The 14656-nt window shown below is 37.5% G+C and overlaps 1 protein-coding gene across 1 annotated transcript; it reads left to right on the plus strand.

The window, feature by feature from the left end:
- The first annotated feature begins 7514 nt into the window (after window positions 1-7514).
- LOC147525216 (uncharacterized) lies at window positions 7515-9705 on the plus strand. Its single transcript, XM_086578674.1, is given in 3 exon segments — window positions 7515-7643; window positions 7646-7820; window positions 7823-9705. Coding segments are annotated over 3 exon segments (2187 nt in total).
- Window positions 9706-14656: the final 4951 nt, after the last annotated feature.

The raw sequence follows: 14656 nt of genomic DNA on the forward strand, positions 1-14656 counted from the left end.
TAAGTTGCACAATCTGATACACAATAGAGTGAATATTTCTAAAGATTCTTTGGTTTCGTTCATGCCAAATCCAGTAACATAAGTCATTACTTAGCAGCCGGAGAGCATCTATCTTGTCGGCCTCCTTTACCTTTGCTTTTGTCGATCACCCACTGTAATTCTTCGATAGCTTTTCTGTACCCAGCCCTGTCAAGTAGTAATCTCTATACCTACCTTGCAAACGTACATTTGAAGAAAAGATGCCTTTCTGTTTCACTGTGTTACCAACATAAAACGCACATATCTGACGAAATAACTCTCTGTTCCTTCAACTTGCTCATAGTTTTCAACCCATCTTGCATCAGCATCCAAGCTATAAACGATTGTCATGGTATCATGTTCGGGTACCAAACTAACTGGTAACAACTCACATTTTGCCTCACAACCCTTGTTGCATGGTAAGTGTCTTTCAGTGTGAATTCTCCTTGTACCAAAACAGCCTAAACCCCTCTATCTTATGTACCTTCACTACTTACTTCATCTTCTATTTGCTCTACTATCTCGGGTATGTGAACTCTAACTGTTTGTGGAATATGCCATTCACCATTTTGTATCAGATTTGCCACTTTAGTGCTGAGGTTTACCTTTGAGTTATATGTAAATACTTGCAAGAAATAATTCTTCAGTATGCTGGAAGGGTGCCATGGATCCTGCCACAAGCTTTTATCTATTCCGTTATCTATTTGGTAGCTCACAATATGTTTTGCAACATCTCTTCTCTTCAATATACACCTCCAGCTCCATGAACAGTCCTGAGGTATATTCATTTGCCAAAAGTTCTTCCTTTTGATCAGCTTGTTTTTAACCCATTGAACCCATAGAGTATCTCTATTACTCACAATAAACAATATATGTCTCAAGTTTGCTGCCCAATTCACTGTATTTAAGTCTCAATGCCACTGCCCTTACAAAATCATCTCCCATTATTCTCGAAGTTGCCTTAAAGAATAAAGACGAGAACCCATCATTCCATGGGGCCTTGTCATTATCAATATAAGCAAGTGCTTTGATTATCTCATCTCTAGTAATCTCTGCCACTAACATATTTCATGTTTCATGACTAATAACCTTTTTGGGTGTTATAGAGTCAAAACAAGAAAAGTTAAGTTTCTGCAATTCATCTAGCGCATATAACCTTTCATAGTACTGTACATATGCATTCCCAATCATTTCCACTTCTTCTATAGTGTTTCTGTTCCCATCTGTTAAACATGTGATCTTGTTTACTCCCTTCTTTGCTTGAACTGATTTGAAGAAATACTCCGTGTTATTATCTCCAAGACTTATTACCTGATCCCTAGACTTCTGTCTCTGCATCTCCTCATCTGATTTAGCTGCTTTAATATAATGCTTTATACTTGCTCTCTCTTCATTGATCAACAAAGCATTCATAGGATCTTTTTGCCTCTTCTACATTATAATCATTGATCACCACCATAGTTTCTACCTCTTCTACATCATAATCATTAGTAGGAGGGCAAGGTCTGTTTGCCAACTGTTTCCTATGAAACCCTAGCCTCCGATTGTGTTTTTTCCATATTTTTCCCTAAATTGTTGTAAAAAGACTGTTTTGCCCCTAATAAGCAATTCACCCCTTAATTCAATTTCATATTTTTGCAGGGCCTAGGCAACAAGATGGTAAACAATGTCGTATTCATGCAATGTGCTTTATGCAAGACATAATGAATGATCCTTCTCCTTTACCATTGAAAGTAAATAAAATGCATCTCACATTTTAACTTAATTTATGCTTGATATCTTTAGCAATTGTGTTTTTAACTTTTTTTTCTCTATTTTGCAAAATATTAAAGTTGTTGTTTCTTATATTCCAACTAAAAAATCTTAGCCATAAAAAGACCTTCATCGACAAGGAGATAAATGAAGTTTGAATGGATTTTGTTATGTTCATCCAAGAATGTATTATGAACTATCCTCAAGATGAAGATGAACCATAAGGCTGAAGACATATATGTGGGTGATCAACTTTGATGAGATTAGGTTATTTTTTCATTTGGATTTGGATTAGGCTGATTATATTTATATGAATTAGATTGGAAATGTGTTATTTACTTCATTATGTTTTACGATTAAGTACAAATATATATTGGTTATCCAATAGGATTGGAATGTTTCAATGAAATTGGCACTATATATGAGTGTTACTTGAAATTTAATGGATCATATTCAGATATGTAGTTTATTCAGATGTGTAGTTTATTGCAGGTCCCCAATTTTGGGGGTTTTTATATATATTCAAGTTTTTTTTCTTTTTTTAATAAAAAAAAACAATATATACATATCACGGTTTTACCCAAATCATCATGACTAATCGTATTTGTTATGACCGTTAAAAATGATGAATGCATAACAGTTTATTTAAAACAGTCACAAATGATATAATTTGTTGTGATGGTTTTTGAGCAGTTGTTACCATTTTTGTATGGTTTTATGACCTTTAAAAAGGATGAATGCATAACCGTTTATTTAAAACCATCACAAATGATATGATTTGTTGTGACGGTTTTTGAGCAATTGTTACAAGAGGCTAGTGTGGAACAAATATTTGTGACAGTTTTGGGAAAAATCCGTCACGGTTTTGCAAAAAAAACAGTGACAAAAGCTTTTTTGTCACTGTTTTTAACAGTGATATAAAGCCTTTTTTCTTGTAGTTATGGGTTATTATGATCTAAAAGGAAACCTATCTCTGATAAGATATGGTCGAGGTTCAGACTTCTAAGGAGGGAGGATTCCTAATAGGAAAGCAGAGTCTAAGGAGGGGAGGAAACTCATAAGCAGTGAGGGTAGCCCAAACCCTAGGACTCCTAGCGAATTCCTATTGTTTATATAGGAGGACTCCTCCTATATAAACAATAGGAATTCGCTCTTAGGAACTACGTGCAATAGGGTTTGATTCTTTTAAGTAGATAGGAAGATACGTAGGTAGTCGCAAAGAGATTCAACCCTGATCTTCAATCATCTCATCTCATTTCCCTCTTCCATCCCAAAGTTCTTCATCACACGGCATAGAGGAGGATCGTAGGATTCTCAGAAATTCCCCTACAGGAGACTTGAGTTGTTTGCAAAATAAATAATACAACAACACTTTTGAGAAGGTACTACAGCATGTAATGAAAGGCTTCACAGAAAATGAAAGACAGAGATTGGGGGGGCGGGCGGGGGGGGGACGATCCTTTCGCTAACAGGATGTCCCAATCAAATTTACGGGGGCAAGATGAGTTGCCCCCTAACAGGCTTCATGGTCGAATAGATGCAGTAGGGGGGACAAGCCCTTCATGGACATGAGGTCCAAATCAGAATTGGGGGCAAAATAAGTTGACCGCACACCCCCCCCCCAACCAACAGGCTACATTACCGAATAGAGACAGCGGGGGGATGAGCCTTTCACAGACATGAGGTCCAAATCAAACTTAGGGGAAAAGTGAGTTGCCCTCAGTAGGCTTCACGGCCAATCATAGAGAGCGGGGACATATAGAGATGTCCCCGGAGCTTAAAGTTGAGTGAAACATCATACATTGGGAAAAATAAAGAGATAGGAAAGATGTGATAGAACACAATACAAGAACAACGAGAGTGTGTGCTCCAAACTATCAAGTAGGGTACATTAACCACCTTTGGAAATTATCCGAACTTAGAAACCAGAGTGGATTGGGGAGGACAAATAACAAGTTATAGAAATCATTAAAGTAAGGTAATTCCTAACACTACTAAAAAAATGACATATTATGACGCTTGTTTTTTACCTATCTTGACGGCTTTGTTAAAAACCATCAAGATAGGTGTTTTAGTAATATTTTTATGACGGCTATTGCAACATTATGTCGTGTATGACACAAGCGTCACGAAATTATAATAAATTTATGACGGCTATCGCAACATTATGTCGTGTATGACACAAGCGTCAAGAAAATATAATAAATTCATGACGGCTGTTGCAACATTATGTCGTGTATGGCACAAGGGTCAAGAAAATATAATAATTTTATGACGGCTGTTGTAATATTATGTCGTGTATGACACAAGTGTCAAGAAAATATAATAGTATTTCTTACAACAGTCAAATTAGCAATAGAATAAACCACAAGCGTCAAGAAAATATAATAATTTTATGACGGCTGTTGTAATATTATGTCGTGTATGACACAAGTGTCAAGAAAATATAATATTATTTCTTACAACAGTCAAATTAGCAATAGAATAAACCGTCAACCTTCTCACAGTTTTTTGGGCACTAGATTTGGTCCATTTTCCTTTCAATTAAACCGTCAACAACTTAACCGAAAAAAAGAATACCAAAATCAATGGACTCCTTAGTAAGAATTGAACCTTCTTAAACCGTCAATATACCTTCTTAAACCGTCAATATACTCCTCACTTATGGAAACAGCTTTAATTTATCAAAAAAAAAACTTATCGAATCAAAAAAAAATCTTATCGAAACAGCAATAATGAGAAATTCCCCTCGTGATGAAAATTTTCCCGCTCACCCCAATTACTTTTCCCTCTCGCCGGATATTAAGAGATTGATGTTAGGGTTACCCCTATATATCCTTCTTCCCCTTCCAGTGCAAACCCTAACAATTACGCCCTTTTTTTTTCTTCATCTCATTGGTCTCTTGCACACTCACTTCTTCACTGCTGCGCTTAAACTTGTTTGAGCTAGAAGGGATCAGTCCGATTACTACTACAACAAAGGTTTCTGAAATCTAAAAGTAAGTATTTTTTTTGTTTATCTCTTTTTTCTTGTTTAAATTGTTTGTAGAAATATTTGTTATTGCATTTGAATTTTTTGTTTTCAATGAGAACCTCAGTCTGAGGCTATTAACACTTGTTATTTCAACACAGCCATGAGCACTTATTTTTGTAATTTCATCCCACCTCTTTTCCGATCATAATTCAAACAATGACTCATGGCCGTTGTTTATGCATGTTCTAGTGTTACTGGTTGTTGTTTATTGTGACAGTACATTTTTTTTTTTTGCTTCTTTGTTTACTTCTTTGTTTTTCCATTTCATATTGAAAATTTCAACAAAACTAATCCCAGGTATCCAGTTTTAGGTACAGCGAAGCTCCCAATAGAACTAAGATAGAAGAAAACCCACCTTTCCTTATTGGACTCCTTCCTTTACCAATGACACAAGGCACTAAAAGTACTTCTATATTTATTTTGTATGGCATTAGGTATTTCTTGGTCAAGCACCTGAAAGTAATGTTAATTATTAGTATATGTCAAAGTACTCTACAAGGAAAAAATAAAACATACAAGAAATGTGAAGTATTCGATCAGCAAGCCTGCACTGCCTAATAGGTATATTTGCTATTATATATGTTAGATTGTCATATGCATGGTGACCAAAAAGTAGGTAATCTAGGTAAGATTCATGCATTAATTGTTGCTTCACGCATGAACTAGGAACCAGTAAACTGTGAGTATTATTACATGTGTTGTTTTACTCTGCATGCATACATGAATAATTACCCTACAAATTGACATATTATATGAAACGTTGTAGATAATTTTTTTTAGAGTATGTAAATATAGAAAATGGCCATGTGTGTGCCACATGTCAATACAGTTACAACAACAGAAGGAAACTTTTTCAAGCAAGTTTGTTAGATAATATTGTTAATTTTATATATTCTAAAAAAAATGATTAGTTTTTACACATTACAAATGTAGTGACAACTAACTAACTAATTACCATACCTTGCATAGTGAGATGAAGAGATGATCATGAACACTATTTGAACTCCCAAGGCCAATATCAGGTTTGTCATCTCCAAAGAATTCTTTAAGAGCTTTGTGTTTTACAAGCAACCCCGGCCCATCAACAAAACTAATGAAGTACATACCCTCCATAATTCTGTAATTCAGTACCTATAACAAGATTGACGTTCAAGTAGTCTTTGAGAAACCCTTCAACCATCACCATTGGAACACTAGTAAATACAACCTTCCTCCTTGTTGATGCTAACACTTCATAGGCCTGAAGATTAAGATTCTCAAGATAAAACTTAGGCAAAACAGCCCTGCCAACACTGTCCATATACTTCAACTTAAGTCCACAAAATGTTATGAACACCATGACCCTCAATCTAATCTCATGATTCATAGCCAACAGAAACGGGTATGATAGAAGTAACATAAAGGCTCTAATAATGCTACCACCTTCAAAAGCAACCAACATGAAGTAAGGAATTGAAACAAAGATTGAGACCTTAATAAGGCACCATATATATCACAAACCAATGTTTGTGATTCTCTACCTTCCAAACAGCACTTGGTAACACTAGCTAGGAAACAAAGAAGAATGTTGTGATGATGATTTAATGACAGATTGGTTTTTAAAGTAATAACCATAGTTTGTGATTTTCCTTGCTGCTCTATAACACGAGTTAGCTAAAAGTTGATACAAGAGCCATTCAACAAGCTTTAGAAGAACAATAGATAACACCATGTTTATATGAACCGAGAGAGTACAAATGAAGTGTTGTGTGTGAAGATGAATAGATAGTGGTGATGTTAAGAAGAGATATATAGAGTACTGTACATGATGGTCTTTAGTGTGAGTGCTTTAACGTTTTGTTGTGTGTACATGCGTGTGTGTGTCCTACTTGTGTGTGTGCGTCTGTATTCGAACAAAGAACTTAACATAAAGCTTAACAACTGAAATGAATTCTAAATTACTAACTTTAACATATAAAAAGGTAAACAAAGCGTCTGCTTATTAAAAAAGTGAAAAAGAAAAGATAAAAACCATTAAAGTAGCCAAGGAAATAATTGGTACACCACCTACCCTTAGTCTTTACCAAAGTATACAACAACCAAAACCTACTCAAGTAACAAATAATATACTAATTAATGGATTTTGCATGTATACAACATCCTATTTTGACTAAGGACATTACCAGCTAGGCTTGGAAACAATAAAGTCATTCTCTTCCATAAAATATTTCATGAAAAGAAAGCGCTTTTAATAAAACCACATTCAACAATTTGTTGGGTTCTGTTCTTCCCTACAGACTCACCAAGCCAAAAGTGTGTATTGCTCAACTACAAGCCAAAGTAGCAATTCTTTAGACAAATTTAATAAACCGAAATTCTAACCTTGATATATGAATACTATTCCAAAATCTAGTAAAACAAAGAAGAAATCTGCACTTCTACTTCTCATATTCACATCTAATTTTTCAGCATAACACCCATATCTACTATAATTATTAGACCAACCGCAAACTACACGAAAATAGTAATTCCAAGAATTAGTAGTGAGCTTTCCATCTAAGGAAAACTGCCTTGAACCCCAACAAAGCCACATGTACAAACCAAATTCATCTAAGGTATTTCCTTTATATACTTTTGCATTTTTTATTTATTTATATTTTTAGCAAAATTGAGTGCTCTGTTTGGATGTCTTCAGGAACTTCTTGCCACGCACATACTTATTAGATACTAAATGGACAAATCGTGGATGTCCAAGGATAGGTTGTCAGATGAATATATTCAAGGGGTTGCAAATTTTCTTTTATTTGCAAACCCCACAGAAATCGAGACTTGTATGAGATGTCCATGTGAGCAGCGTGGTCAATCTTTGCGAAGTTAAGTCAAAAGGTGGTTAGAAATCACCTTTTCCATCATGGGATTGATAAGCAATACACAAGATGGGTATTTCATGGGGAGAAAATTCTTAGTGCAACTCCTTGTTTTGATAGACAGGATGCCTTCCTTCACGGGATGGAAAATCCAGACAATGTAGCGAGCACAAAAACTTGCTACAAGCCGGACTTGAACAATATCCGGGGGATCCTGGAGAGTTTGGAAAACTGCTCAATGATGCTGAGAAACCATTATATGAAGGGTGTTCCAAGTATACCAAGTTATCAATGGTGGTGAAATTGTACAATCTAAAAGCGAAGGGTGGGTGGTCTGATAAGTCTTTTTCTGAGTTATTGAAATTGTTTGGAGACGGGCTTCCTGAAGGTAATTTACTACCCTCTTCAATGGGGAAGGTGAAAAAGATGTTGTCCGTTTATGGAATGAAGTATGAAAAGATACATGCATGTCCTAATGATTGCATACTATATAGAGGTGATGCTAATAAGGACCGCACTACATGTCCTACTTGTGGAGTGTCAAGGTTTAAAGAGAATAAGAATATGACTGAGACAAGCAAAGGTGTGCCCGCAAAAGTTATGTGGTACTTTCCACCCATCCCGAGGTTCAGAAAGATGTTTCAGTCTGTAAAAACTGCTGAGGATTTGACATGGCATGCCAATGAAAGAGAAGTTGATGACAAACTTCGTCACCCAGCAGATTCCCCGGCATGGAAGTCTGTAGATGCTATGTGGCCAGAGTTTGCAGTAGATTCGAGGAATCTTCGTCTAGCCCTTTCTACAGATGGATTCAACCCACATGGTTCTTTGAGCAGTAAGTACAGTTGTTGGCCTGTTATGTTGATCACTTACAACCTTCCACCTTGGTTGTGCGTGAAAAGAAAGTTCATGATGTTAACTATGTTAATATCAGGTCCACGACAACCAGGAAACGATATAGATGTGTACTTGCAGCCTTTGATTGATGACTTAAAAGTTCTATGGAATACTGGGGTTGATGTTTATGATGCTTACCGACAAGAAACCTTCACATTGAGATCTGTGTTATTATGGACAATAAATGATTTCCCCGCGTTTGGTAATCTATCTGGTTGTTGTGTTAAAGGGTATTATGCTTGTCCTGTATGTGGTGAAAAAACACGTTCGTTTAGATTAAAGCATTCTTGTAAAAATGTATACATGGCCACCAGAAGATTCCTCCCAAAGAACCACCCATTTAGAAAACAAAGGAAGGCTTTTTATGGCAAGCAAGAGTTTGAGTTACAGCCAGAAGTGTTGGATGGTGATAAAGTAAAAGCAAAGGTTAGCATGATCAAAGTCTCTTGGGGGAAAAAAGTGAAGAACACAGGTTTGAGCAAATCAGTAATGCCAAAAGGGGGGAAAAAGGTCACAGGAGGAAAATCAGTAAAGCGAGTGGGTAAAAGGAAGCGACAAGGTGTAGGAGGACAAGCAAAGAGGTCAACCACACCAAGGTCAAAACAGGTTGATGATGGAGTCGACGAAGTTGTTAAGAAATGTTGGAAGAAGAAGTCAGTGTTTTTTGAATTGGACTACTGGGAGTTTTTGCTTGTCAGACACATTTTGGATGTCATGCACATTGAGAAGAATGTGTGTGACAAAGATTATATTACATTGCTTAACATTCCCTCGAAAACAAAGGACACTGTCAATGGTCGTCTGGACCTTCAGGACATGGGAAAGGATGAACTAGCACCAAAGATTGGTAAAACTAGGACATTCTTACCCCCAGCTTGTTACACATTGTCTAGAGCTGAAAAACATAGGGTTTGCCAAACATTGCATGAGATGAAAGTCCCAGAAGGATACTCTTCTAATTTCAAGACACGTGTTTCAATGGAAGACTTGAAGTTACAAGGGCTGAAGTCACATGATTGCCATGTTTTGATGCAGCAATTGCTTCCAAAGGCAATCTGGTTACGTCTTGCGAAACATGTGAGGTATACAATTATTAGTCTTAACTTCTTCTTTAATGCACTTTGTGCGAAAAGTAATAGATGTGATGCAGTTGAGTAAAATTTAAAGGGATGTCGTCGTCACACTATGTTTGTTGGAGAAATACTTTCCACCGTCGTTCTTCGACATCATGGTTCATCTCACTGTCCATCTCGTTAGAGAGGTTAAACTTTGTGGTCCAGTTTTCTTCCGATGGATGTACCCATTTGAGAGGTAAAAAAACTTTATCCCACTTTTTTGTCTTTATAATGTATGAAAAATGGAGAATCATCCTATCTTTTTGTCTTATAATGTCTTAGGTATATGAGTGTGTTGAAGGGTTATGTACAAAATCGCAATCGTCCAGAAGGTTGCATGGCTGAAAATTATATTGCAGAGGAAGCAATTGAGTTTTGTAGTGAATTCTTATCTGATTTGGACCCAATTGGAGTTCCTGCCAACTCTAAAATCACACCTGATGATATGCTTCTGGAAGGAATCACTCCAGTGGGGGGTGTTGCCACTGCAGTTGATGGTACTGCCTTAGAGCAAGCACATCTTTATGTCTTGCGAAACACAAGAGTTGTTGAACCTTACATTGGGTAAATTTCTTTAAGTGTTTCTGATAAGTGCTCAAAAAGTGCTATTTAACCCTCGATTATGCCTCTTGTTTAGCCATCTTAGTGGACTAATAGTGTTTATAAGTTGTGTTTTAAGATTCTACAGGTGAAAAAGAGAGTTTTGTAGAATATTAGAGAAAATGGGGTAAAACGAAGCAATTCGGAGCATCAATGATCACATGGGAGGTCCGTGGACAATCATGGAGAAGGCCAAGGAATTGGAGCTATTAAATATGTGACTTGGACCTATTTTAAAGTCTATTTGGAAGCCCAAGGCCAAATGATTCGTTGCTTGGACCAAAGCCCGCAAAAGAGGATAGAAGGATAGAGCAGAAGAGAGAAAATCGGCTTATGCGTCTGGGACGCATGGATCGAGCGTCCAGACGCATTGATTGCATCTGGGACGCATAGATCGAGCGTCCAGACGCATTGATTAAGTCTGGGATGCATGGATAATGCGTCCAGACGCATGAATCGACACTGTAGCCAATTCCTTCTCAGTTTTGAAGACGAAGTCGGACTCTGAAAGAAACTTATTTGTATTAGGAAACAAATGACGGTTTGGAATGCTTCTAGAACTCATTGTAACCCCTATAAATAGAGGACCTAAGTGCCTCATGTAATGAGCTAATTCACTTATATTCTTGTCTCCAGAACTTGAGGCAGAGAGTCTTAATAAATTATTCTTTCTAGTCTTATGTTCTTCAACTCTTCTTCTTCTTGTTCTTCCTTCTATATGGAAGGCTAATCTTCTCCTTCAAGGGAGGAGATGAAGCCAGTGCTTAAGGTTTAATGATTCTTCTGGTTCATGGTGTTCTTCAATCAGGTTAGTTCTTTATGTTTGTAGTTATTAGTTCCATTGCCCACACCAGGGGATGGAAGTATAGAATAGGGTTTATGTTTTGCAATATTAATATCATGCTAGTGTTCTTTACTTTTCTTCTTGTAGTGTAATTCTTTAGAGTTAGGGAAGTATTCTTTGTGTTGCCTTAGAAGGGGTAGCTCAGGGAGTGGCTGCCTAGGGGAAGTATTCTTTGTGTTTGCCTTAAGTGGTGATTCATTGAATGGCTGCCCTATTAGGAAGTACTCCTTGATGTTGCTCTTGGTAATACATTGAATGGCTGCCCGAGCTTACATAAAAGGAAAGAAGATATTAATAGCATAAACATAAGAACAACCTTAAGTAGAGTTAATTGTTAACGATGTTTCATCCAAAAGGGCATCGGCACTCGCTCGATTGCCTAATTGTAGTCTACTTGTAAGAACAACCATGAAGCAGAAGGTCATAGATTAAAAGTATTGGTGGATTCTAATCTCTTGAATTCTCTCTCTTATAAATTCTCAATAGTTTAGTTAATTTAGCTTAGTTTAGCATTAGAATCTACAATCTCTACAATATTAGTTTTTAATCCCTCAAACCCCCTTTCCAGTCCTGTTCTTCACATAACATACACTTAAAAGTGGAACGATACCCTACTCATCCTTTACTTATTGAGGGATAATTAGGTTTTGATACGCTTCTCTTTTGTTCAACGACTATACCACATCTAACACACAAAAAGAGGTTGGTCAAATGGCGCCGCTACCGCTTTAAGTTGTTTATGTTTAACGTTTTCTTTCAAGATTAGAATTTTGGATATTGAGGTAATTTTAGCCGGATCATCCATCCTTTTAAGAAAGAAAGAAGCTTGAAGGACATCTCAAGACAAGATCTACCATCCGTGTTAGTCGAATCTTCATTCTTTTTTGCTTGCTTTCTTAGTATAGTTGCATCATAGTTTAGTTTTATTGCTTTCTAGTATAATTGCATTTAGGATCTTTTCAACAATTGAAGTTGTAAGCCAACACAAATAAATATCGACTCTAGTGTTTCTTGTCCTAATCTTGACAAACGGACTATCGCTGCGTCGGCAAGTGGTACTTAAACAATCCAAGTGATTCACCATAACCCTAGAAGAGACAAATTTTTTAGACAACCGGCGAGATACTAGCTGCAAAGCCCAACCCAATTGAAGGAAAGTAGTTTTACATTCTAGTATAATTTAGAATAGTTGCATATTAGTTTAATTACCTTCAAGCATAGTAGGATAGTTTTTTTTTGTTATTTTCGCGTAGAATTTTCTAGTGTATGCCCCGTCGTCCATATCATCATCCATTAAGAACACAACAGTGGACAAGGTTTAACAACCGACTCACAAGAATACTAGACGAGATTAATACAATGGCCGCAAGCAATGATGGAGGTGTTTTGGACACCAATAATCCTGAAGCTATCCCACCCATGCAAGCACAACAGAGGGGAGAAGCCGAAATGACTTCTATTCGCCAATTATTGGAGACCCACCCAACAGTATTGTTTTTCCGGAGACTGAAGCTAATCAATTTGAACTTAGAGCATCAGTAATCTCTATGCTTCCAAAGTTCAATGGTTCACATAATGTTCAGCCTTATGTCCTTATGAACTTTCAAGAACTTTCAAGAACCGAATATCGTCGGATGAGAGTATCAAGTTAATTTTTTTCCACTCTCACCGGGCGTAAAGCATCCGAATGGTTAACCGCATGTACCGATCAATTCAATCAACAACCGGGAGAAGTTGAGAACAAAGTTTATGAACAAGTTCTACCCACCCCGTAAGATTGATGCCATGCAGCCAGCCATCGCAATTTCAAAGGGAAGGTGATCAAGAATATCATCAAAGCCGGAGAAATTCAATAATCTGCTAGTCTCATGTCCACATCATGGTTATGATAAGAGCACACCGCTCATTTTTTCTTTCGAGGACTTTCTACTATGAACAAGCGATGATACAGCAATGCATCAAGGTAAGTTTACATCATTGGATGGAGAGGAAGCCTACAACTTTCTCGAGAATTTAGCTGAAGACACTCAACAATGGAGTACTAGCAACGAGGACGTAGCTAGAATGGAGGGGGTGCCGAAGAAATTGGGCAACCAAATTCAAGAAGACCCAAATCAAGCAATGCTATCAATTATGGCAAGCCTATCAACAGGACTTGAAAATCTAAACAAGAAGTTTGATCAGTTCTCCATGAATCCTCCAAAACCAAACAATTTCCAAGCTAAACCTCAGTCATCCAAGCCTTGTTATACCATTTGTGAGCTATGTTCTGATGAAGGCCACACCAATGAAGAGTGTTCGGACTATCCGGATACTAAATGCAGAGGCATGTAGTATCAATTCTTTAGGAAGAAATAACCCGGTTCAATCGGGACGTAATTATTGGAAGCCACAAAATACAAATCGAGGAATTTTCCTCTAGGATTTCAAAATCACCAAATCAGTTCGAATAACCAAAGATCGGTTCCAAAACCGCCAAAGAACCATACGTCAATCAACATACGGAACCGTGAATACCAAGCCAACACAAACAGAGAGTTAGTACCGGATCTTATGAGTGGATATATTGCCCCTACGCCTCGGTCAAGCAAAGCAGCTTATCCCACATCCGGAAGAAGCTATCACCACCATTGTCAATGAAATAAAACGCATAAATCAAAGAACCCGAAGTTGGAGAATAACTTTAGTTTCATTCAAGGCCGATAAGGCAAATCGCTGCCGCCTTGACAGAGAGATCAAAAGGAGCATTACCAAGCCACCGTCGAGAGCCAAATCGAAAGGAAGAGGTATCTTGCGGTGGATAACCCGAGATTACTCACCGAATGCCCAAGTCAATTCTGTCACCACTCGAGGTCGCAAGAAAGTTGATAACAAGATTGTCTATGAACCAGAAAAGATTCTCGTGGAGCCTAAGGTAACTTATGTCCCAACCATCCCACCCAGTTCTAACATTCCGGATATATCTAGTGTTGTGCCACCCGGAAAAGAAACCGCTGCAAAAGAAGTTGAAGGAACCACCGTGGGAAGTAAGTAAGAAGAAGCCATCACGAAAGTGACTCCACCTGCCTCCACCAATTGTTACCAAGCCAACCGCCGAAAGAAGAGAACCGATATTGAAGAATCCGCCAAAGACCGCTTTCCTTCAAACTAGTGAATACCGAGAAAAGATGACCAAGATAAGGAGATTTGCGATGTATTTCAGAATTTGCAGATTAATATCCCATTTCGACCGCCATCAAGCAAGTTCCCTCTTATGCCAAGTTCCCCGAAAGATCTAGTAAAGAAGAAGACCAACATTCGAAAGAAGCTTTTATCGCCAAAGATGTTCATCGCATCTACAAAATCTATCGGTTGGAAACCGAAAGATCCCGAAGTCCAACTGCTACATGCAGAATTGGAGATTCTTTGGAGGAACAAGCTTTATTAGATTTGGGTGCCAATGTGAATCTTCTACCATATTTCGCCTTCCACGAAAGTTGGGCTTGAAGGATTCAAAACCGACCGATGTTACTTTACAGCTTGGCGAGTAGATAGATCGCTGAAGATACCT

Source organism: Coptis chinensis, chromosome 1 (genome assembly GCF_015680905.1).
Source record: "Coptis chinensis isolate HL-2020 chromosome 1, ASM1568090v1, whole genome shotgun sequence".
Lineage (NCBI taxonomy): Eukaryota > Viridiplantae > Streptophyta > Magnoliopsida > Ranunculales > Ranunculaceae > Coptis > Coptis chinensis.